The sequence below is a fragment of the Poromitra crassiceps genome, assembly GCF_964638095.1.
Source record: "Poromitra crassiceps genome assembly, chromosome: 7".
In the NCBI taxonomy this organism is placed as follows: domain Eukaryota; kingdom Metazoa; phylum Chordata; class Actinopteri; order Beryciformes; family Melamphaidae; genus Poromitra; species Poromitra crassiceps.
In genome coordinates this window covers 53,853,248-53,879,260 of record NC_139628.1, presented here as the reverse complement: position 1 = coordinate 53,879,260, position 26,013 = coordinate 53,853,248, and the positions used below count along the sequence as shown (strand labels likewise).

Genomic DNA, 26,013 nt, shown 5'->3' with positions numbered 1-26,013 from the left:
ACATTGTTTGATTTAAGAAGGATTTAGGTTTAAGTTTAAATTACAATTTGTTAAGAGTGACCCAGTAAAGATGAGTTTGCTTTATTAAATGAAAGTCAAACTGCCCTCTGTCTCCTGAGTCTCTATCTATGTGCTCCACTAGCGTTTTAAACTGTTTGTGGTCACAGAAATGGGAATAAAAGATGTGCATTGTTTTGCCTAAGTCAGGTTTAAAATTGCCTAAGATGCAACGGCATGTTCATAAATTGGCCTAAGTCATTTAATCCACTTATGCAACATGATTTAACATACAGCGTTATTTGTATGTTAATAGTCATATATTTTCATAACCTTTTTGTGTGAAATGATTAAGGAATATCATATACTCTCTATTTGGTTCAGTTTTTTGTGTCTCCTGAAAAACTTGAAAATATGACTTAGGCCATTAGTTTAGCAAGGCGACGATATGTTACTTTTGTAGGCCTAATGAGTTACCCCCAACACTGACGGCCACAGACCTCGCGATTTGAGATGTCTCTCAAACGAAAATCAGAGATTTTCTCGCGCATGCCCCAATGCAAGAAAACAAATCGATGCATGACTTTCATACTGTAGTGTGGATCTAAAATAGGGTTCTATTGCGGTTGCCACCCAGTGACGCGGTTTGTTTACGAAAATGCTGCTCGGCTGATCCTAGCCTACATAAGATCACTAGCCAGCCGTGTATTTATATTGCACTAGGAAAGCCAAAAACAGTGGAATAGCCTACCATGCATTTGGTTTACGCGGTATTCGACAGGCTGTCTCCTCTTTTCACTTTCGATGTGCGCTGCGTGCGCTGCAGCGTACGGTTTTCACCACCCGCGTGATTTCGAATCGCACATAGGTTACGCAAAAACCACGCCCTGTGCCCGCCTACGCACCAGTCAAGCACCGGGATTGGCCAGGAGCAAGTCTTTTGTCTTCTTTTGACAGCTGGAATCTCCCACACCACAAATCAGCGCAGAGGGGTGGGACTGGACGGGCGGGACAGGTGTAACCTCGCGTAGGACAGGTGAAAAGCTGGAAGAGATCCTCTCTTCCAGCGGTCATCGCGGTCATCGCTGGCTTTCATGGTGTCGCCATGTGGAGAGGATAAGTCAAGGATGGGAGAGGTTTTCACACAGAAACCGTTTTTATTGTAGAGCAGGCCAGGAAGTAGTCTAATTAAAAGCAGATGACAGGTGTAACCAATACCATTCATGATGGCTCTATTCCATTTAGATGTTCCTGTGCCCTCATTAATGTTATTGGTTATACATGCTTTACTTCCTGCTTTACCACCTCAAAACGGTTGCTGTGCCTATACCCTCCCTGACTACCAAACGAACAGCCGAGTGTTTTTGTCTGCTTGCGCTTTCCGTAGCGGGTTGGCCCCTCCCCTCCCTGTCACAGAAAGAACATGGCTGCCATCAGGAGTGGGGTGACTCCGGGTTGCCTGGCCAGATGTTTCCTGAGACAGACTGGCAAACTGAGCCGAGGCAGCCATTCCCTCACAGACACGTTGAACCACGTAGGTGTTGTTCACAGTCTTATGTCTGTGGCTTTATCTCTGCTTTTGGTAGAAAGCGATAAACGGCGACTTTCATCGGCTAGCTTAACTAGGCGGCTAGCATCCTCACTGCCTTCTGTGACTTTGACAGTGCAGCTGTCCTGACAAGCAGAGAGTCTTCTCATGTTTACAGTGTAAATCATCAGGTTAATACTGTCCTTTGATGGACTGATTGTGGTAACACATCATATCAATTTGCTTGCTAATTATCACCAAGACTTGAGTTAAACCAAGTGTGTCAACATCTAACGTTACCTGACTAGCAAGCTAAGCTAGCAGGTGCCAGCTTTGCCATCATCCATAACAGCATATCGTTAAATAAGGATTAAACATACATTTTAATCACGTTGTAGATCGTTGTGTGAAGTGTGACACATGTTCCACCTGTTTTACATCCAGAGGTTACACCAGAGGTCCCATCTCCACACAGTGTTTGAGTGCAGGACACCTGCCCCCAGGGCTCTCCTGGGCCGAAGACACCATGCAAGGCTCCTGTTGGTTAACGCAGTGCCAGTCAGAAACAACAGCTCACAGGTGACTTGAGTCGACCGATCGTCTTCATGCAATGCTGCTGTTGTCTGAGAGGCATCAGTGAGCTGCATCTCTGTAAGAATAAAGCTCATGGGTATGTAGAAGAATACATAATCCACGCCACAGCATAAGTGCAGAGGTAGCCCCATAACGTGACCCTGCTACTGTACTCCGATATTCTCGTACAGCAGTCAGGGTCACACAGCGTTCGATTCGTCAATGGGTGGGAAACGCTGTTCAAAACGCTCTCCTACCCGTATCCGACGTCCGATTGCAGATCCGAAGATATGATAGTCTCCCTATGGAAGCCAGTAATTTGTCCGGCGCTGTTAAAATGATACTGCTGCGTGAAACAACCGTTTAAAAGCAGTCTTTCCACAGCCTGTGCTGAATTTACAGCAGGGTGTGTTTGATCTCACTATCATGGTGCACCGCTTGCACGCGGCGAGCAAACACATGCAGTCACACGGAGACGGCGGCTCAGTCAGTGATCAATGCAAATCCAGCGCACCTGGGAAGCAAAACATGTCATGAAATACTCAAACTCCCAAGGTTCCTGTCGGCACTAGGAAGCTTCTCCTCTCCTCAATACTGCACAGGCTGTGGAAAGACTGCTTTTAAACTGTTGTTTCACACAGCAGTATCATTTTAACAGCGCCCGTGAAATTACTGGCTTCAGTAGGCGGACTATCTAATTTGCTGCCAAAGTACAGTATGGTACATGAAGACAATGGAGTGGAAGTGCTGCTGGGTCTTTGTGGTGATCACATACAGGTGCTCTTTGGTATCTCAGTCAAATGTAAAATGCAAGTCTCCTTCAAAAACGATCCAAGGAACACTGTAGGATTTGTGCAAAATTAAAATGCCTTAATTCTTCATGGCAATATATGTATTAAAATGACCAACAAGTTGCGACCAACATAGGTCTTCATAAGGATCATTGTCAGCAGTAGCTTACACCTACTCTATATTATGTTACACTAATGAGTAGAATGGGAGGATGGTTTTTTGATAGATTTTTTTTCTGAACATACAAAAGAATATAAAAAAAATCCCCCCATTCTACTCATGAATGTAACAAAATATAGGCGTAATCTATTGCTGACAACATTTACATGGAGCATAATAATCAGCTTGAATTAAACACCAGATCCTATTAAATCACATCATTAAATCACATCAAATCACACATAAACTGTTGCCCCCGAAATCTTCAAAGCAATTGATTTCAATCAGATTGAGGAAAAAGTGTGTACCGTAAATTCCGGACTATAAGCCGCACCGGTGTATAAGCCGCACCTGCAAAGTTGACTGTTTTTTACATATATAAGCCGCACCGGACTATAAGCCGCGGGTGTTTTAATGGTATTTTTTTTTTTTTTTTTTTTTTTTTTTTTTTTTGTGTTTTAATGTTTAATTACCATATGTAAGGGTTCATGCACAGAGGGGATTGTCGGGAAAGAGATGGCTGTTTGAGGAAGCTCCCATTTATTAACATTTCAACAAAACAACATAACACAACACCACCTGTGTTTCTTTTTTACAGTGCACACAGTGTCATAGGGTGTATTCACACCTATCTCGTTTGGAGCAGTTGTTCCGAAACGGAGAGCATTTTCCCCCTTGGTGCGGTTCGTTTGGGGGAGTGTGAACACAGCAATCGCACTCGGATGCGGGACAAAACAAGCGGACCGAGATCGCCAAGAAAGGGTGGTCTCGGTCCGCTTCCAAACGAACTCTGGTGCGGTTCGTTTGTGGTGAGAACGTGAGCCGACCTCGATCCGCCACAACAGCAGTAAACGGTGCGCATTTTTGGATAAACCAGCTGCCGTAGTCAGCTGCGCTGTGCGTAATGGCCTGAAGAACGAACATTTTTATCGTTTAAAAACAACATCTTTCAGATCCTGTTTTGGCGACTTGTGACTTGCATCGATAAACTTTGGGGGATTTTTGGATCATCACATCAGCAGTTTGAACTCAATCAACTTACCTCGGACCATGGGAAGCAACGTTAATGTGTTGAATCTCTACGGATTTTGCGTGCGGTGTGCTGCGCAGCACACCGCCCTCTCTCTCGCTCTCTCTCGCTCTCTCTGACTGCGGTCACGCCAATGAAAACAAATCGTGGTAATCAGAGCCAGCCTTCTTTGTGATAAGATTGTCTGGTTCAATCAGACAATCAGACTGATTGCATGTCTTCCTCGAAATGTCCGTTTAAATTATTTATTAATATTTTATTCCTGACAGGACAGGTGTTCATAGCCTATGTCTCGGCTAATCCTCATCTCCGTGATAGTAGCCTAATAGCAGAATTTGCGAGGGTCTTTGATCTTCTATCTCCAAATTCCCAATAGCCTAAATAGGCTAAATAAATACATAGGCTACATAGCATACATTAATAAATAAAGATCTCTCTCTCTCTCTCTCTCTCTCTCTCTCTCTCTCTCTCTCTCTCTCTCTCTGCACGGCGGACGCCCGACATAGCCTAAAATGTAGGTCTAACAAAACGCATTTTTATAATCATATAGGAAAATCTCTGGGAATTATTTTGTCCATCCCGAGAGGCTATTAGCCTATCAGAGTCTCTGCTGGCCAATCCAGGAAGTTTGACAATACTATTTGGACCGTTTCATTTGTGGCTGTGTGAACACAAACGAACCAAGGAACAAATGCAACAATTGTATCAATTAAGTACCTGAATCGGAACAAAGCAAACGACCTACAGGTGTGAATACACCCATACAGTGTCATACAGTGTGGTGAAAAGAGGGCAAGAGAGGAAATTAAAACAGAAGTGGATTTATAGTTAGAAAGAGTGCTAAAGAAGAGAGAATTCTGTTTTTTTTTTTTTTTTTTTTTTTTTTTGAAAAAATCCATAGATAAGCCGCACCGTTATATAAGCCGCAGGGGCCAAAAAAGGCCAAAAAACGGGAAAAAAGCCGCGGCTTATAGTCTGGAATTTACGGTATGTAAACGAAGCTCGTGACCCTGACGAAGACCTATGTTGGTTGGATGGTTCTCCATCAATGTGCAGGCCTATTGGTCACAAACAAGGAAGTGATACATCATCAATGGACGGAAGGGGGAGGGGTTAAAGAAAGTACAATATGGTACATGTTTAGTAAAGTCTAAATTATGTCTGATTTTATCGGTGTACTTTGGCCTACCTTTCACAATGATGCCCTGTTGTATTCATATTGCCAGATCCCGCCTGAAACTAGATCCATGGCGATTCCAGATTTGGAAGCCTCCGACTCTGCCCTCGTCCTGGATTCAGGCCCAGTCCTCCTGCCTGCTGACCCCGCCCCCATGATCACAGAATCATTCACTGAACAGGTGGGCTGAGGCTGCGTTCAAAATCAAATCATCTGTCAAATATACACTTTGTCTCAACTGAACGATGTGGTGGCGTTTTATATTGATGCTTCCAGATCCCGCTTGAAGCCATCTCCATGGCGATTCCAGTGGTGGAAGCCTCGGCTCCTCCTCCCGTCCTGGATTCCTCTCCTGTCTTTGCGTCCGCTGACTCCGCCCCTGTCATGATGCAGCAGCTCGGTGAGCAGGTGGCTGAGGCTGCACCGACTGCGGCGGACGTCCTGCAAGCTGCAGAAATCAGTCTAGCGGAGCTGGGCTTGGCCGCCAACACCCCAGTAGGGCTGATCCAGAGCCTGCTGGAGTCCATGCATGTGGATCTTGGCATGCCCTGGTGGGGCGCCATCATGGCAGGTGAGCACAGATCGACACAACCTCACCGAACATTAAACGGACGGACCATATTATTAAAGGGCATTCTACTATTAGTTGAAGAGTGCTGCACTGCCCTCTGTTGGTTAAAGGGATAAACCCACTTCAACACTGCTGAAAATAAACTGTACAGTATATTGTATACAAATACAACTGTATTGTAGGTGTATTTTGTGTTTCTGTGCTGATTTTATTGCTTGCTTTGTTATTCCTACAGATAACTGGTTAAATATAGACAATGCCAATTCATATAGCAATATTTGCAGCACAGCTACAATGGACAAAAGCTTTCGACTATCTAAACTTATTCTAAAGCATCAAATGTCAGGTTTTGCTGTCAGTCCCTCAGAATCAAAGAGCAAAGGGCTTTTTCTACACTCACCAGGTTGCATCAAAATCCATTACTAGAGAAGTCCACCATAGAAGAGGCCCAGATAGCAATTTCTCCATTGACAGTAGCCTCAATAGACCAGAATGCAATGCAGGCACAATACATGTTTGAGTAAGGTTGCAACTTTCACATTTTCTCGAGGGGAAAAGCTTGCTCTCTTTTTCTGACTATGATATTGCCATTGCTCTCTCCACCTACACATACTGCATGCAGCAAGTGCAGGCACGTTCTCTGGGGGGTTGTCTAAATGCATTCTGGGAAAAGTAGAAATCACTAACGGAGGGAAAATGGGTACACCTCATCACCAGATCACTCTTGGAATGCAGTGAACAACATACATATTGATCATTATAAAACGGTGTATATGACTATTTGATGCCAAGCAAAACGTGCAATGCTGTGTTTCCTGTTCTTTCTCCTTCCCTCCCACCTCCTTCCTGTTTCTATTAACCCCTCCCCCTCCTACAGGAACGGTCCTGGCTCGTTTGGCTGTGTTCCCGTTCATAGTGAAGGGCCAGAGGGAGGCGGCCAAGCTGAACAACGTGCTGCCTGCGATGACCAAACTCACCAACAGGATGAACGAGGCCAAACAAAGCGGGAATAAATTTGAATGTAAGTTCTCTCTCTTCTCGCTGGATTTGATTTTGCCTTTTCAGTCCCAAGCCCTCTCTGTGTGTTACTGTGTGTGTTACTGTGTGTTTTCATATAAGCCAGTCCCATCAGTTTACCATAAGCCGTTGTCTCTGTGTCATAGTCGCCAAGGCCTACACCGACCTGAACCTGTTCCAGAAGAAGCATGATGTCAATCCTCTCCGTGGCTTCCTGGTTCCTTTGGTGCAGGTCCGTGTGTTTATGTGTTTCACTTTGCGCTGAGAAATGTACGAAATTGGATCATAGTAACAGTAAATATGTTGTTTTGGGGAGGAGCCCATGGGGATTGTGAACAAACGGAACGTTGCTTGACTTGTACACTGTTTCTGCCCAGTAAACTGTGGAGAAAATGATACTATTCTATTTAGGGCTGCACAATTAATCGTATTTTCATCGTCATCGCAATATGAAAACCCCGGTGTCAAGATGACCCTGACCCTAATGGTGGCCAGCTTAATTGGTCCTCGTTTAGCACAATAAATTCCTTATCTCCAGCTGTGGATCTTGGGCCAAGCATGATGTCATTTCTCAGTTGAAACTCAGTAATTGGGCTAATTCTTTGTGAGACAGCAAAGCTCTTATCTTAGCTCAGATGATGAAAGTCATCCCGCCCACTTGCAGACTGGATTCCATCTCTTAATATTGCAGGAGAATTGCGCTTTTTGTTGAATTGCTTTTGTTGCACACACTTGATGCGTGAACATCAGGCCTATTTTGCTACCACAAGGGACCACAAGGGCATCTCTCAATCTCCCAGTCTCTTTTACTAACACAGACATTTCCACCGCATCAAAGGTAAACACGTTTTGCTCTCCGTCGAGGTAAATGTCTTCTCTTGTGAAAGCGACATATTCTCCATCGCAAAATATCTAAATTGTGTGATGATTTATTTTTGCGTCCAAAAGGTTCATCGCTCATGTCAGAGCAAAGCACTCATCTCATCTGTCCGTTTCCCCCCAGGCACCAGTCTTCATTTCCTTCTTCATCGCACTGAGGAAGATGGCCTATCTCCCCGTGCCCAGCCTGCAGACAGGAGGCACGCTCTGGTTCCCGGACCTGACAATGGCAGATCCATACTATATCCTGCCTCTGGCTGTGACCGGAACCATGTTCTTCATCCTGGAGGTGAGCAGAGTTTTATTGCACTTGTCAGAGGTGTCTCTAAAAAAACATAAGAAAGATCATCATGCAACAACATTCACCCACTCATTTATTTTTGCTATTATATCCTTAAAAATAAAAAGATAATAATTATAAAAATACACAAATTAACAATAATAATAATGATGATGATGATCAAAATGTTTGTTTTCCACAAACAACAGAATTATTAATTAATATTTAATATTTCATGTAAGTCTATCTAACCATGTCAAGCCAACACCTTACGGTCACTATTCTCTCAAGCCAGACTATCTCTTCTACGATCATTAAATGCTCCATAGACAGCCAGGTACGTTTGCCTAAAATTTGGCCAGCGTTCAATGGCATTCGACCAATCACGATACATGTAAACATAACCGAGGCAGGTGATTGGGGAAATAAGCGCATGTCCCGCCTTGAGCGGACGTCCTGCCTTAAGGCGGTACATCCTTTTTGACCAACTTTCCCCTCCGTGAAGTACAGACGTAGTTGTCGGGAGCATATATAATTCTTTTTCCAAGTGTGACAGTGGCAAGTTGTATGCTTTTATTTTGAAGGCAGAATTGTCTTCTGGTATTTTTGGTCACAAAAACCGCCTGACTTTAAATGACTGGAAGATTATAGTGAATTAATCATTTTCGATGCTTTTAAATGCCTGATGTCAGATCAGATCAAATTTGAGCCAATGGAATATTGTCTCGTGTGTAAAACCTTTGAACGTAATCGTGCTTCACCTTAATATTCACCACCGTTGTTAACCTTTTCTCTTTCAGTTGGGGGCGGAGTCTGGTATCGACAACCCCAATCTGCGAGCCATGAAGACAGTGTTCAGGATCATGCCGTTCGTCATCCTACCCCTCACTATGAACTTCCCCACGGTCAGTCTGTCTTCACACTCATCTATTTTTCGGTTACTATTGCTTTAGTCTCGCTTGCCAGACTCTCCCAGCCGGGGGAACGCTTTCACTGTGGACTAGAGGGGAAAAAGGCTGTTTACAGCCATCCACCGAACATACCATGCAGGCTGCTTCATTGCATAATCCACATTGATCGTTTTCAGCGTGTAGCTAGCAACGAGCTAGCGACTACCGCTGCTGTTGTTATTGTTTCAAAGGATGCATTTGAGCTCGGCAGATTCCACACGTACAGCAGCAGAGGCATACAGATTCAACACGGGGGGGGGGGGGGGGGGGGCGTGGAAAGGAAATCCAAATATGGTCGCAGCCACAGTCAGAGCGGGTCGGAGCCAATTGCAGAACTTGCAGGGAGCGGAATGGGATTTCCATCCGGCACCGACTGAAATGGTCGGCACCAATGATAGGGCTTTCTCACCGGCAGGGCTCCGTACCGGTTCCGGTTCCCGAGCCCAAATTTGAACCGGCCGGCGCGTTCAGACCGAAAAAATAATTGGTTCGGAACCTGAAAAGTTGGTTCTCAGCGGAACCAAAAAATTGTTGGTTTTTCTTTGGGAGCCGTGACATCATCAGTGGGCGTGTCTCATTCTAGGCTGTGAAAACGAGCAGGAAGGAGAAGAAGGCAGCGACAACATGGAGAAAAATAATTTGCAGTGGTCTGCTGAGGAAAACCAAATGTTTAGTGGCGATTTGGGCATCTACCGAATCTCAAGAGAAGCTAGAAAGCAGTACAAGAAAGAGCAAGTCATATGCCGAACTTGCGGAAGAGATGGCCAAGGCTGGGTTCACTCGAACACCAGACCAAATAATTAATAAACTTAAAAAACTGAAGGAGGACTACCGAATAATATCCTCCCACTTTGGTTCCGCTTAAACTGGTGTGAACACGGGCTGGTTCACCAGAAAGCACCAAGGTTCTTCTGAGACTCCAGAACGGAGCCGTGTCTGTCTGAAAGCGGTATCAGAGAGCTAACGGCGGGTTCACACATACGCCTAGAGCAACGCTTTAAGCAATGCATAAAATTTAGGCGTCCTTGTTAACAGATGAGAGCGTTCACACAGACAGCTGCCACGCTGCGCTGAAGCCACGCTCTCGCTGCGCTGCATTTATCGTTTAGGCGTCTGTTCTATTTTTCAGCATCTAGGCGTGCTGAACTGTCAAGCTATGCAGGAAGTGAGCAACAAGAATGGCAAAGAGCGTCCTGTTTATTTTCACAATTGAACCAATTTCAAATTAAAATATTATTAATCACATTGTTGGCTGTTGTTTCTGACGGACTTGGGCCATATTTTCTACCGAGTTTGCCCAAAAGGGAGGGTGATTCAAGATTCAAGATTTTTATTGTCACTCCATGGTACAAGTATCACGTGTGAAATTCTTGTGCTGTGGACTCCGTTTACAACATAGTACAAATATAACAGGGCATATGAGTGCAAAAACAACAAGAGACACAACAAGCAATAAGGCAGTAGAGTGATAAGACAAGTCAGAGACAGTGGCATATTCACTGCACATAGGTGCACATGTCGTGTGCATACTTTAGACGTGCTTAAACATTTTAAATTCGGCGTATTTGACATACAGGTGCAAATAGCATATTCCTTATTAAACATACAATTAAACTCGGCGGTTTAAATTCGGCGTATTTGACATACAGGTGCAAATAGCATATTCCTTATTAAACATACAATTAAACATTAGACATACGTAATGGTAGCAGCTACAGTACGGTACAGTACGGCTACTTCACTATTTGTGTATGTTAAGGAGTCTCGTGGCCTGCGGGAAGAAACTGTTCCTCAAGCGATTCGGTGGAGCGCGAATTAACGAGTGCATAGTAGGAGAGCTGTCCTTCATGTGTTCCTCTATATTAACGTCTTTTCTGTCAGATGTATATATACCCCCCCTGTCTCAATGCATGTATCACTCATGGTGTTGATGACTCATAGTCACATGATTACCCGAGGGAAAATAACAATTAGCCTACAGCCGGCCAGGAAATAGACAGACATCGTCACTTGCACATTACAATAAAAAAGAGGTTTATATTACTCACCCATGCTATAAATCAGATCTGAAAAGTGTAAAAAACCGCTGCTCATGTGATCAGCGTAGCGCAGAGCGGGGCTTCAGTGTGGCGTCCTGTGTGAACGCAAATAGGCGCCTAGCGTGCATGAAGCGATGCCTATATGCGTAGGTGTAGCTTAAAGCGTAGCTTTAAGCGTCGCTAGGCGTATGTGTGAACCTGCCGTAAGTCCACCATGCTGCTTCAACCCAGTTAGACTACTATTGGTTTAAACCTATCTGACATCAAGTATACTGCAAACTCCATGGTGTGATTTTCATCCCCAAAGAAATCTTGAAGATCTAAATCTTCTGCTAGACCTTATTGGATTAGTTTGTTAGTCTTAGATGAGCTGCTACATTTCCTCTCTTCTATGCTCCTTCTCTTTTTGATTCATGCTAACCAGGCACATTTCTTTATCCGACCTTCCTCCCTGAACCCCAGGCGGTGTTTACCTACTGGATCACCTCCAACTGCTTCTCCTTGTGCCAAGTGGTCCTGCTCAGACACCCCCTGGTCAGAAAGAAGCTGAACATCCCAGAGAGGATCACCCACCCCACCTCCGACATGCCCCAAAATGATGGCTTCATCGCCAGCCTTAAGAAGGGTTGGTGTTCAAAAAGGAAATCTCATAGGATAGCTGGATGGGAAGTTGGATGGATAGGTGGGATTTGGTTTGCCGAGTGCCTGAAGGGTGGATGGTATTTAAGAATAGGATGATGGACAGCGGAAATGTGTCGCTAATGTGTTTTTTCTTCCTTTTTAATATTAACGTTGAACCCAAAGGGCGATGAACAAAGGGACAGACGATCAACTTTTAAAGCTACACAAGTGATTTTCCGACCACTAGAGGCCGACAGAAACAGCAACACATTTTGTAAACACATACTGCAAAACTGTTGTCCCCAGCAGGACAAACCATGCATAGAGGCTAAAATAGGAAAAGTTAACGAATAGGTCGAAAAGGCACTATGACTCGAGTCATAGTGGACAACAAGCTTCCCGAAAAGAGGTTAAAACAAGAACACTTCTGGTCCACGTGTGGCTATATCATTCCTTAAATCGCTTATTGCATGTTTAAGGAACTGGGTATTTTATGATATACTGCAATTGCTATTAGATTAGTTGTGCAGTCTCGAGAAGAGAAAGCAATGTCACACATTCATCAAACCCTAAATATGTGGTTAGGATGTGTTCCATGCCTCTTTTTTTCTTTTTATACCTCCGCCGGCGATAGCCAGGCTGGAGGCTTCATGGTTTCGGGGTTGTCCGTCCATACGTCCATCCTTTCGATGTTCATTAATGCGATATCTGAGGAACGCTGTGACGGAATTCGCCTCAAACGTCCACTCAAGGATGAACTGATTACATTTCGGTGGTCAAAGTTCAAGGTCACTGTGACCTCACACGCCATTTCCAAGCTCGTTAATGCGATATCTCAGGAATGTCTTGACGGAATTTCTTCACATTTGGCTCAAACTTCAAAGTCTGGACAAACATGGATGTCGACTGCTCACTTGTTGGCGGAGGCATATATCCGCGGTGCGGTCATTCTAGTTATTTTTTACTGTGTACTGTGCACACTCCCCCTCCTTATAACTTTGGGTTGTCCCTCCCAGGTTGGAAGAACGCTCAGCTGGCCCAGCAGCTGGAGGAGAGGGAACGGAGGATCAAAAATCATCTGGACCTTGCTTCTAAAGGTCGGTCACACACTTCTGCAGCAGCGTCACGCAGCTCGAGCCGTTTTTACTTTGCTTTAGCAGCACCGTGCAGGAGAACGGAACAAATAAAAACAGTCAACTGCTCACACTCCTGAGTGACACTCAGAAGTGGCCTTCTTGTTGTGTTGTTGTTAGCTCATCTTTGTCACTCACCTTTCATGGGATGCAACACTGAGGATGAGCCAAATGTGTGCAAAACTCTATCTATGTGCTATCAGTCTTGTGACTGATAGCACATAGAGGTCACGTGGAGGCTGGGTTTACCCAGGCTAGCCGACAGCTGCATTGAGAAATATAAGATTCTTTTCACCAGTCATGCATCCATTAAGTCAGACGACCGCTTAATGTCCAATTTATGCAAGGAAAGGAGTAAGTCAGGGATACTCAACTTGCTTTGCCCGGGGGCCACTTTCGTGAAATGATAGAAGGCCAGGGGCCAGTTAATAAACAAACAATATACAATTTTCTTTAGCGGATTGTAGGTTTTTGGGGTGTCAGCCGGAGTTTAGTCTGACAATGTTGTGCACATCGGATAGTTAGTTAAGTTAAGTTAGTTAGGTTAAGTACATACATAAGTGCCTGGGTAGCTTAGCTGGAGCTCAGTCAAACTTTTATTTCATCTTAGTTTTTATTTTATTTGTTTTTATTGTGAATTAGATTCTAATTCACAATGAAAACTAACGTGAAATTATTAGAAAATGGTCGGGGGGCCAGTCTGCACCCTGTCACGATGTTTTGAGATCTGTTACAACAGAGGAAGTGATCGGTCCAATCTCGGCATCCGGTCTCTCAGCCTCACAGACTTTGAGGCGCGCTACTTCTGAGTCCACGACGACTTCGTACCGTCTCAGTGCAAAATCAGCCATGCTTGATGGCTCTCGTGTGAACCTTTGGAGACTTTTATCTAAATATTTAGCAAGTGTGGAAACCTGGCAATTGTCCTTAATTCACAGCGTCAGTGACTTTAATAAATGACAAAGGGGAAGTGTCCAAAATATGTAAACAAACCAAACGTGGCAGGCGTTTGGGAAGAAAAAGTATATCTGTAAATGTTTTCTTGTGCTTGATCCGAAAATAGATCATCTCTGCACTCACTTGAGACAATAGCGTCGCTGTATCCAACATGTCATTTCACGAAGCCTAACCATCGTTTCTCGAGTTCAGTCGCTCTCCCTCTACTCTGAACATGCTGGTGATTGTCACAGTCACCAGTCACCTGGTGACTGTGAGGGCTCAGGACAGATAACCCGACGCTGCCAGATGGATGGTTTTGTTTTCGTCACGTGATCTGATTTCAAGATCCCGCGAGAATCCATCTGGATTGCAAGGTTACAGGACAGGGGCTGGACGCTGAGATTTCACCAGTGTTGACGGAATTGTAGTTGCACCTCCTCATGGCTAGATGGAGCCATTACCATGAATCTTCCATGCAGTACGTGTCTGAAGCAGTGAATGGGTTTAGAATAAACACTGTAGCAGACATGCATTTATTTAAATATTTCTCTTCCCCCCCCCCTCCCCTTTTCTTCATCTTCTTCTTCCAGGTCCACTGAGGCAGACTTTTACCCATAATCCTCTCCAGCAGACCGGCCCACCCATAGCTGCAGCATCATCAGCCAAAAACAAACCAGCCAGTCACAAGGATAGGCCCTGGAAGGAGACTATTGGATAGATAAGACTGTATGAATGCTTGATAGCCGAATGAATTTTGTGTACATATTTATGGACAGAGGAATATGAAGAGAGGACAGCGTTGGAGGAGTTTGTCGTTATACATGTCATATTCTAATTAAAGGGCAAAATTTGCCTTATAACGACCATTTTGGTGTGTGTCTTGTCATGAGATTTTAGCTCACAACTGATCCATTAGTTCTGCCTGGTATCCAGTGGGAGAATTTTTTTCAAAGAAATTGTCCACAAGTAATTTTATTATAAATACATAATAGTCTTTTATTATTTACCATCTTTGTACTCAACTGTCCCAAACTCTTTACATTTTAATAGGTCGTCTTTGAGTCACTGAAGGAAAATAATGTTAATTTGTGTAAAAAAAAAAGAAAATAGCCCTTTACTTCACTAGACAACATAGCCTAATACAAAAAGGCAACAGGACAAATAATGAACCTCCCCTTTCCAGATGAGTCAATGTGGAAAGCGTTACATATTCTCTGCTACTATTTCTTTTATCTTTCTTTAAATAATAATTTTTTAATAATAAAATGTTCTATTAGCCTGGGTAAACCCAGCCTCCACGTGACCTCCATGTACTGTCGTTATCTGTGACGTCACGTTGAAGGCTGGGTTCACCCAGGCTCATTTTCTATGGTCCCTCACCACCAGTGCTTTCCGTTTCAAAGATGTTCTCTTCTCCACTTAAGCAAATTGAACCTTAATAATTATTTTCTGATGTACTTCAAGTTAAATCAAAAGTAATCTCCAGGCCTCGTTAACGATATGTAATTTCATACGGACACTTGGCACGTCTTAAATCATTCTCTACTGGGCGAATAGAAATGGGTGTTGATTCTTCAGGAGTGCATGAAAATGTTCTCGCAGTCGACTGGAATGTCATCGTGGCCGTCGGAACGCCCCGGCGCTGTCATCCATTCGTTAACAGAATCACCAGTGAGATGATTGACAGGTCAGAGAGGCGGGTCCATCTCCTAAGTCCTCAAGCAGCCCAACGTCTGTGGGGGGGGGGGGGTGAGTTCTGGTTGAGCCTCTTGGGTTTGTGCGTGGTCAGTCTCCGGCCTGGCTTGTTTACTACCAAAACCACTCTACTCTGTCTTGTCAACGTCCATTTCAGTCAGAACAGAGTAGCACACCTTCTGGATCAGCACGCCGGCTTTGGCTGAAAGGGTTCAAGAGAGGAGAGGGAGGTTAGGCCCATGCTGCTGCGTACCGTTAAGAATCATATCAAACGTAAGAATATTTTTCATTGGCATTGTGACATGTTGGATTGAGTGAAACAAATGTTCAGCTCAGTTAAATTAATAGTCCAAATCTGATACACAAATCAAAGTAAAAACAAACATTTGCTGGATCCAAACTAATTAATCTGTACAACAGCCATGTATCTCAATTGTTTTTCAAGTAGCCAGTTCACTGACATTTGCGTCTACTTCATACAGCCTACAGTGCATTTGATTCTATGTAGTTAGTGCATTGAGAGACACTTTAAAAGTTATTCTATTCTAGACACACGACCTAATGACACTACAGTATCTGACTAGAATTAAATTGATTAATTTTTAAATACCAAAACAGTACAACAGCAATAGTCAATAACACATATTTTATGTGAACATGAACATGCTGCAGCCTTACCGATTAAAGTTCGTACCCACATGGGCCTCTTGTGGGCGGGAGTGTAGATGCAGAGGAAGTAAACGGGCACTCCTGATAGGGCGATGCCGATGCCAATCAGGGAGTTGACGGTGTCGCTGTAGAGCGGCACCACCACCAGGAAGATGGTGAGGATACAGAAGATGATGGGAAAGAATAGACTGAGCTGGGGGAGGAGGAGAAGGAAAAGGCATTAGACGGTTTATCACATAAAAAGGAGTTATTTATTCAGTGACGAGGTCCGGGGACCCACAGGTGTCTTTGGGGTTGTTGCAGTGGATCCCCAGCAAAAAGGGAGATCATTTATTTTCACTATAATACCATCCATAAGTAACACAATGATAATGTGTGACTGGTTTGGTCATGGGTTTCATATACTTTCTGTAATAAAACATCTAAAAGCAAAACTCTTATCAGATGGTGATCTCTGGAACAAAATCTTATCAAATGGGGCTCCGTGATGTAATTTGTGTTTTAGGGGTACTTGACATTAAAAAGTTTGAGAAGCCAGTTCTACAAAGGTCTGGCTGAAAATTGATATATTTTGTAAAAATTGTTAAGGTTATATATTATATAACCTTTACAATTTTTACAAAATATATAAATGTTTGGGGGTTTGTTTGCACAGATGTTAGATACCGTAATAACAGTTACCTTTAGTGGCCTCTTTCTGTCAGGCTCCTTCCAGCGCAGATACAGCTGTCCCAGGATGGACAAGCCCACAAAGAACCAGTAGCTGAAGCTGTAGTAGTTGATAAGCCTGAAGATGTCCTCCACACACAGGTAGATCAGTGCCATGACGCCCTGCAGAGACACACACACAAGTTAAGACGGGCAGTGTTTGCAGAAGATACAACAGTAGTTTGTCGGAAATTAAAGGAATAAATCAAATCTATGAGACATCAAGAGAAAAGACTACGACTCACGTTGAAGAGCAGAGCGGGGATGGGAGTGAAGCGTTGGACGTGGATCATGCACAGGTAGTCGGGCAGGTGTCCCTCTCTGGAGCCCACAAAGAAGAGCCTGTGAGACACACACAAAAAAAAGGTTGTAAGACTCGAACATCAGCGATGAGTATGGTTCCACTTAGATGCCACTAGTGTCCTCTAGAGAGAGAGTGGCGTCAGCGGAGGACCAAAATGCGTGACTCATTAGCCAATGAACAGCCAGGAATGGGTCTCGCGCTACTTTTGCATGCTAAAATAAAGCTGATTATGTACAATTTGATTCAAGGGGGTAAAAACCCTTTCAGAGTACAACACAAACTTGTCTATTTTGCTGCAACTCGACAGTGCTGCTTAATCCAGGACCTTACTTCCTGGAACTCTTGAGAGTAAAAAACTGGTCCATTGGAGTGAATGGAGATGTCGGGACTCTTCTATATACACGGCTCTGGATGCCACTATTGTGAATTTCCAGAGAACACTGCAAAAGGTCCCATTTCGTCTTATTATTGACTTCTAAAATCGTAGTCGTTTCAATGTAAATCAACACGTTTAAAGAGTTTTGTCGTCGCACGTCTAATTTCTTGGTACTAGTGTGGCGATCTGTCTTATTCTGTCTAGTTTCAAGATACTGATACTTAGTGAAACTGTTACTTCACCGTATTGGCAGAGTTCTAATCTTATTCCTTAGAGAAAAATACGATTTGAAGGCTAAAAGTGAGAAATTACCGTTATTTTTATTTTTTATTTTTTTTGCAGCGAAGAGAGAAAAGTGACTGTACAAGTTATTCTCCAGTCATCCGGACGTGGTTGCATCACTCACCTGGAGGAGGCCAGGATGGAGGCGTTGAGTCCTCCAAAGCAGGACAGGGCCACCGCCAGAGGAATAGTCCAGTTCATCACGCCAAACACCTGGTCTGCAAACGTCTGGGAGAGGGGACGAGGTGAGAGTCTTTTGTTACCAAGTCTAATAGGCTGCATTTACACTGCGGCCCAGGTGACGACATCTGAGCTCCTGATCATATCTGCAGGTTTTGTGAGGCTGGATATGTGGGACAGATCAGATTTGGCTGACCTACATAATACTGTATATAAGTGGCTGCCATTGCAATGAAGATAAGCTGGCACCTCATTCACAAAAGCATCATCACAGGAGCTCGGGAGTAGATTCGACTCCCGATCTCCTGTGAGCAGCTTCAGATCTTCAGGCAGGGCCTTTTTGGTGTATTCCATAGTCTAGGCTTAGGTGATCAGGCGTTTGACATCAGGCCAACAGAATCTAACCTTGCTTGCCCCTCCCTCATTTACCACCACTGAGGTGCCCTTGAGCAAGGCCCTTAACCCCAACCGCTCCAGCGGTGGTGCTGCCGCTCAGTGGCCAGCAGATCAGACTGTGGTTGTACTGGTCAGCTTCCAGGTGTGAATGTGTGTGTGTGAATGTGAACAGGGCGCTCCTGAAAAAGAGAGCATTGCTCTCGGTGAGACTCCCCCTGTATGAATAAAGGTCAAAAATAAAAATAAAAGTAATGTACATGTAAGGCTGTGTGACTGGTTGTCAAGGTTACCGCGGGCGCGCTCATGACGTTATAAGGGCGCGCCGAGCTCAGGGCGGTTGATTTGACTCTGAGGAAGACAGACTTGTCTGTCGAAACGTCAGTCAGCCCCTTCTATTAAAACGTGCAGACGGAAAAGAGTGCTCCGGTGTCTTTACTTCGGGTAGTCTGTGTGAAGTGCCCAGGTGTCCGGGGCTGCTGTGAGGCTCGGCGGGTGGGCCTGTGTAAAGCCAAGCGAGCGCCAATGCCGGAGAAGTTGGACAGGAGTGTTGGAAGCCAGGCCTGTGTCACTGTTTTTACTCGCCACTTATGAATTGCTTTAAGAATGTACTTGTAAACTGAATTGCTTTGAGATGTATTTGTAAACTGACTCGCCATACAAAGAGAAGGCGCAGATATGCGTTAAAATGATAATATGAATAAAACTGCCTATTGAGGAATCTGTTTCGGACATCATTTAGTGGGGGGGGATTAGACCTGCGACCACATTACATTTGGCGCTGTGAGCAGTTTCTTTTTTGGCGAGTGAGTTAAGTAGTGGCGGGTGTGGGTCAGAGACAGTGGCACAGGTGAAGACATCACATCGGCCAGATCAGCGTGGGACACTCGGCGGCTTCAATTGGTCCTAACGCTACACACAATGCCTACGAAGGAAGAGCTGGAGATGGAGCTTCGGGGATTAAAGGAGAGGTTGGTGCAGGAAAAGGCAGACATGGACGATTTGCGCTCACAGAACGAACATTTAACTGCGCAACTGCACGAAACAAAAAAGCCAGGTGAAGCTAGTGAATCAGGTTTACTGGCTGATGATAGTTCTGCTGCACCACCCTCCACCCCCTCTGTACGTTCTCAACCTTCTGTGGAGATTATTTATTTACCTAAGGAGAGAAAAGCTGCCATGTTTTCTGGTCAGGCTGCGGGTTCATTAACTTTTTATGACTGGGTTGACGAGCTTGAGAATTCCGTTTGTTTTCATAGGTATGTGGGTAAAGAAAAGGCTGCCTATATTTATGATCATTTAGAAGGGGAGGCTCAACAGGAGATAAAACATTCAGCCGTTGAAGTGAGGAGAAACCCTGAAGTGATGTTGAAAGTACTTGAGGAGGCTTATGGCACCCCGTCTTCTTTGGTGAAGGCTCAAAAACGTTTTTTTGATAGGAAGCAGAGGGATGGGGAGGGGTTAAGGGAATATTCTCATGCGTTACTGTCCCTGGCTGCGGAAGTGGGCCGCTGTAAGGGGGGTGATAGGCTATGTGGGGAGGAGTCAATTAAACATCAGTTTGCTGAGAATGTGAAGGATGTTACACTGCGGAGAGAGCTAAAGAAACTGTTGAGGCAGGATCCGCGTATTGAGCTAAAGAAATTGTGTGGGGAGGCTATACTGTTGGCGGACGATGATGTGAGGGGGAGAACTTCAACTGCATATGCCTGTGAAGCGGCCGCGGAGTGTTCTGCTGTGGATGCTTCCGCTCGGCCCGATCCTATATTATTGGAACTGAGGGAGGCTATGAGGAGACAGAATGATAAAATGGAGGCTCTAGCTAAAGAGGTGGCACACATCCAGGTTCAGGTGGGCGGGCGGTCCCGGGCCCAAAGGCAGGAGCCCAGATATGACCCGGAGGGTAGGCCTATTTGTTTCCGATGCCAAGGCATAGGGCACATAGCGAGGATGTGTGGGCGGGCACCAGGGCGAGCAGGTGGGGCCAGCGGTAGGGGGGCCGGTGGTATGGATGCAGCTTTAGGGGAAAATGCACATGGGCAGCAGGGAAACTTTATCCCTTCGTAGTGGGGAGCCAAGCTACGGATGGGGGGCAAGCAGGCTCAGGGGGGACATCTGGTGGCCAGGAGGAGGTAGTGGAAGCGCTGGTGGGACCTGTTCCAGTAGTACAAGCTGTGGTGGGGGGGGTCCCGGTGGCCTGTCTGTGGGATACGGGGTCTAATGTGTCAGTGTTGACGGAGAGTTTTTTTCAGCAACATTTTTCAAACATGGGGGATGATGCTTTGAAAGAATGTGGGTGGCTCAGTCTGAAAGGGGCTAATGGGACACCATTACCTTATGTTGGGTACTTGCGGCTGGATGTACAGATAGCCGGGGTGGTGTACCCTCAGTGTGGGCTGCTAATTGTGAAAGACTCCCTTGATGAAGTAACACAGGAAAAGAGGAAAATGGTGCCTGGTATAATGGGGATGAATATAATAAAGAAATGCAAGGATTGTTCATCATGTCCTGTGGGTTTTTCCAGTAGTCCACCTCCCTCAGCCACTATTGAGGGTTTTGTTAAAGTGTTTGCCTCATCGCCTGTGGTGGTGCCTGCTGGGTCTATGTGCCTTATTTTAGCCTCAGGGTTTCATAATAACAACCCCACAGGTCAGGCTGTGGTAGTGGAGGCTTTGGGGGTGGATGAGGGGTTGCTGCCTGGTAACCTGGTGGTGTCCACATCATATGTGTGGATGCAGGGAGGAGAGTTAATGGTCCCTGTCATTAATGTTGGCCATACAGATGTGTGCTTAGATCCACGCACTCGTCTGGCACGCATAACTGTGGCGGATGTGGTGGCCGGGGGCGTTAATTCAGTGGCCTTCCAGGAGGTGGAGCCTCAGGTACTGGAGGTTTCTGTTAATATGCAGGAGGCCACAGTGAGAGAGCCATTAGTAGGGGTGCCCAAGTTTCCATTCAACTTTAGTTCCCCTCTTTTGAATGAGCAGCAGTCAGCCCAAGTAAGGGAGCTGCTGGATGAAAATGCAGATGTATTCGCCAGAAATGATCATGATTTGGGCTGCACTGAGACTATTCAGCATGATATCCCCCTGTTGGATAACACCCCAGTGAAGCAGCGTTATCGGAGGCTTCCTCCAAGTCAATATGAGGAGGTTAAAGCCCACATTATGCAGCTGCTGCAGCAGGGGGTTATTAGGGAGAGCTCCAGCCCGTACTCGTCGCCTTTGGTGATCGTGCGCAAGAAGGATGGGGCGCTGAGGATGTGTGTGGACTATCGGCAGCTCAACGCGAGGACCCGGAAGGATGCATACCCCCTGCCGCGAATTGAGGAGTCGCTGGATGCGTTGGGGGGTGCTCAGTGGTTTTCCACGCTCGACCTGGCCAGTGGTTACAACCAGGTGGGGGTAGTGGAGGGGGACCGCCAGAAGACAGCGTTCTGCACTCCGTTCGGCTTGTTCGAGTTCGATCGCATGCCTTTCGGCCTGTGCAACGCACCGGGGACCTTTCAGCGCCTCATGGAGCGAATCTTTGGGGACGAGCACTTCCAGTCACTGCTCCTGTACCTGGATGACGTGGTGGTGTTCTCCACATCTTTTGACCAGCATCTTGCCCGCCTGCGAATGGTGCTGTCACGGTTCCGTCAGCATGGCTTAAAAGTGAAGTGGAGTAAGTGCGCGCTATTCCAGCGTGAGGTGTCGTACCTGGGTCATGTCATCTCTCCGGAGGGGGTGGCGACCGACCCGGAGAAGGTGCGTGCGGTGGCGGAGTGGAGGCGTCCCGAAAGCTTTGCAGCTCTCTCCTCGTTCCTGGGCTTCGGGGGCTACTATAGGAGGTTTGTGGAGAACTTCTCCCGTATTGCGGCACCTCTTCATGCCCTTTCAGCTCTGGGTCCCCACAAGGGGCGTGGCTCACGGTCCGGGGGGATCCCTTTTTGCCAGCTGTGGAGCCCAGAGTGTGACAATGCTTTCCAGATGCTGAAGATGCGGCTCACCTCAGCCCCTGTGTTGGCGTACGCAGATTTCACCAAGCCGTTTTTCCTGGAGATCGACGCTAGCCATCAGGGGCTGGGGGCGGTGCTGTCGCAGGACGGGGAGGGGGGCCGGAGGCCAGTGGCCTATGCAAGTCGTGGGCTGCGGCGTTCCGAGAGGAACATGAACAATTACAGTGCCATGAAATTGGAGCTGTTGTCCTTAAAGTGGGCCGTTACGGACAAGTTTCGCGACTACCTACTGGGGCGCAAATTCATAGCCTTCACAGACAATAATCCACTGAGTCACCTGGCAACGGCTAAATTGGGAGCAGTGGAGCAGAGATGGGTATCGGAGCTAGCCCAGTTTGACTTTGAGTTGCGGTACCGGCCTGGGAAGCAGAATGCCAATGCCGATGGACTGTCAAGGCAGTATGGGCAGGCTGAGGGTCCGGGGCTATGGCAGACGGTTGAGCAAGTCAGAACCACTCTGTCTGCTGGGGTGGGGGGCAACCACGCTGCTTCTGTTAATGCCATGGGGGTCTCGTCAAGCTTCCCGGTGTATTCTGGCGACTTCCTGGTTTCGCAGCAGCAAGCTGATGCTGTCATCGCAGCCTTCCGGAAGTATTGGGAGAAGGGACAGAGACCCACTCAAGCAGAACGGGCACAGGAGGCCAGGGAGACGGTGGAACTCCTTCGGCAGTGGGATTACATCAGGGAGGAGGCAGGGGTGCTGTATCGGGAGCTCCAGGACTCGAGACGGGGGCGCCTGAAGCAGTTGCTCCTGCCCTGCAGTTTGCGTGCGGAGGCCCTGGCACACATGCATGATGGTCATGGACACCAGGGAGTAGAAAAGACATTTCAGCTGGTGCGGGCCAGATGCTATTGGCCAGGGATGCACTCCGAAATTGAGGAGTATTGTCGGCGGTGCAAGCGGTGCATTGTGGCCAAAGCCCCACTGCCGAAGGTGGTGACGGAATGGGGGAGTTTGTTGGCGTCCCGACCACTGGAGGTACTCGCTATGGACTTTACGGTATTGGAACCGTCCAGCGATGGCCGTGAAAACATACTGCTGTTCACAGATGTCTTTTCAAAGTTCACGGTGGCAGTCCCAACCCGAGATCAGAAGGCTGTGACGGTGGCAAAGGCACTGGTGAAGGAGTGGATCCACAAGTATGGAGTGCCTCAAAGAATTCACTCCGACCAGGGGAGGTGTTTTGAAGCCGAAATCATCCAGAACCTGTGCAAAGTATACGGGATGAATCGGAGCCGCACCACTCCATACCACCCCCAAGGAAATGGGCAGTGCGAACGGTTTAACCGGACCCTCCATGATCTGTTGAGGACGTTGCCCCCAGACAAAAAGAGGAGGTGGGTGGACCATCTGCCAGGTGTGGTTTTTGCCTACAATACAGCAGAGCATTCCAGCACTGGCTATACGCCCTACTTTTTGATGTTTGGCCGTTCGCCCAATCTGCCAGTGGACATTCTGTTTGGGGTGGGGGAAGAAGGGTTTAATGGCACGGCAGAAGATTGGATTTGCGCACACCAGCGGGAGGTACAGGCAGCTCACTCGCACGCACAGAGACAAATGGCGCTGCATGCAGAGGCTCGGAGACGAAGCCGGGGACCCCCTTCCAAGCAGAGTGCTTTGCATGAGGGCGAGTTGGTGTACAAACGGAATCGCACCTTCAGGGGCCGGCATAAGATCCAGGATTTGTGGCTGCCCGTGCCCTATCAGGTTTTATCTCGTCCGAATCCCAAGGGGGCAGTTTACACCATTGCTCCAGTGGACGGTTCCCAGGGCCCCAGTAATGTACACCGTCTGGAGCTCAGGCGCTGTGGTGCTGATCAGCCTGCACCTCAGACTTCGGGGGTGGGCGAAATGGACTGGGGGCAGGGCGGGAGTTTGGAGAGTGAGGAGTCAGAAGAGGAGGCAGCGGTGCTGCTGCGAAAAGGCTTAAGATCAGATGGAGCGGACCCTGAACCACTGCTTGGGCCAGCCAGTGATTTGGATGAGGGTGAAGTGGATCCACAAGCAGTGCATGTTGAACTGGATCTCACTGATGCCGAATCACAGCAGGGGGCTGGAAGTGGGCTGTCCGAGGAGGAGCTGGAACCCCCTCCAATGGTACCCCGGCGGTCTGCCCGGAGCACGGCCGGCATCCACTCCAACCCATTCCACCTGCCAAGATCTGCGGTCCCAGGGCGAGGACGACGGGCGGGAGCTCAGGTAGTGGCGCAGGTTAACAGTCTCTGGTTGGGCACTTTAAAAGATATTTTGTCCACGCTGATTGATAACCTCAACAGTAATATAGAGTAACTTGGCCTGGATCATTGGGGCAATGATCTATTTTGTGGGGGGGTGAATGTAAGGCTGTGTGACTGGTTGTCAAGGTTACCGCGGGCGCGCTCATGACGTTATAAGGGCGCGCCGAGCTCAGGGCGGTTGATTTGACTCTGAGGAAGACAGACTTGTCTGTCGAAACGTCAGTCAGCCCCTTCTATTAAAACGTGCAGACGGAAAAGAGTGCTCCGGTGTCTTTACTTCGGGTAGTCTGTGTGAAGTGCCCAGGTGTCCGGGGCTGCTGTGAGGCTCGGCGGGTGGGCCTGTGTAAAGCCAAGCGAGCGCCAATGCCGGAGAAGTTGGACAGGAGTGTTGGAAGCCAGGCCTGTGTCACTGTTTTTACTCGCCACTTATGAATTGCTTTAAGAATGTACTTGTAAACTGAATTGCTTTGAGATGTATTTGTAAACTGACTCGCCATACAAAGAGAAGGCGCAGATATGCGTTAAAATGATAATATGAATAAAACTGCCTATTGAGGAATCTGTTTCGGACATCATTTAGTGGGGGGGGATTAGACCTGCGACCACATTACATACATACAGCCAAGACCTGCACAAATGTTTCAGTACTGTGAGCCAGTGCAGTAACTTAGGAGGGAAAGGTACCTTAGTAAGTGAGGGGATATGGAGGAGGCACTTACCACAGCTACAGCATCGCTGTCTAAGATTGCGTTGATTGGGAGGACAGTGTAGTAAGCCACATTAGTCAGGATGTAGATCACCGTCACTATGGGCATGGAGATCGCGATGGCAAGCGGCAGATTCCTGTAGTTCACACACACAGACAGCAGGGGGCAGCAGAGGAGATGGAGAGAGGTTGAGTCAGTTGCACAGGGAGACTTACAGATTGAGGGTTCCTCGCTCAGGAGTGTGAGGGTCGGGTCGGGAGCTGAGCGCGTGGGTGAGCGGTAGGTGCGCGGGCTGGAGATAGGATGGGGATGGGGATAAGGTGGGGGTGTTTGTGGGGCTGGAGGTAGGATGGGGATGGGGATCAGGTGGGGGTGTTTGTGGGGCTGGAGGTAGGATGGGGATGGGGATAAGGTGGGGGTGTTTGTCACCTAATCTGCCTGAGAACTCTGCGAGAGGCTTGTGATCCAATCACATGTCTAGTCTTGCTTCATTTGATCAGCTCGCAGCTGTGTGAATCAAAGCAAAGCGCTCAAGCACGTGCACACGCACACATGCACACGCACACGTGCACGTGCACACAGACACATGCACACAGGCACATGCACACACACACACACACACATACACACACATGCGCACACGCACACATGCACATGCACACACGCATATTCACACACACACACACACACACACACACACACACACGCACACACGCACACATGCACATGCACGCACACACACACACACACACACACACACACGTGCACACACGCAC

At 46.9% G+C, this 26,013-nt stretch overlaps 2 protein-coding genes across 2 annotated transcripts in view; one reads left to right on the top strand and one right to left on the bottom strand.

The window, feature by feature from the left end:
- Positions 1-1,420: 1,420 nt before the first annotated feature.
- On the top strand, positions 1,421-14,491 carry LOC310780136 (mitochondrial inner membrane protein OXA1L-like; the record flags this gene model as incomplete). The annotated part of the gene is made up of 11 exons (XM_083640690.1): positions 1,421-1,531; positions 1,970-2,104; positions 5,306-5,437; positions 5,533-5,827; positions 6,705-6,848; positions 6,991-7,076; positions 7,848-8,012; positions 8,804-8,908; positions 11,455-11,617; positions 12,630-12,710; positions 14,276-14,491. The coding sequence occupies 11 exons, from the start codon at positions 1,421-1,423 to the stop codon at positions 14,401-14,403; spliced, it is 1,545 nt and encodes a 514-aa protein (XP_083496816.1). The 3' UTR covers positions 14,404-14,491.
- A 277-nt stretch (positions 14,492-14,768) lies between these two features.
- LOC310780137 (Y+L amino acid transporter 2-like) overlaps positions 14,769-26,013 on the bottom strand; it is a 28,465-nt gene continuing 17,220 nt past the window's right edge. Inside the window, exons 4-9 of the mRNA XM_083640691.1 lie at positions 25,250-25,373; positions 17,844-17,947; positions 17,003-17,099; positions 16,731-16,880; positions 16,059-16,242; positions 14,769-15,582 (exon numbers count right to left, since the gene is read on the bottom strand). Of these exons, the coding sequence (XP_083496817.1) occupies positions 15,509-15,582; positions 16,059-16,242; positions 16,731-16,880; positions 17,003-17,099; positions 17,844-17,947; positions 25,250-25,373 (733 nt within the window). The 3' untranslated portion in view covers positions 14,769-15,508. The remainder of the gene's footprint in view (positions 15,583-16,058; positions 16,243-16,730; positions 16,881-17,002; positions 17,100-17,843; positions 17,948-25,249; positions 25,374-26,013) is intronic.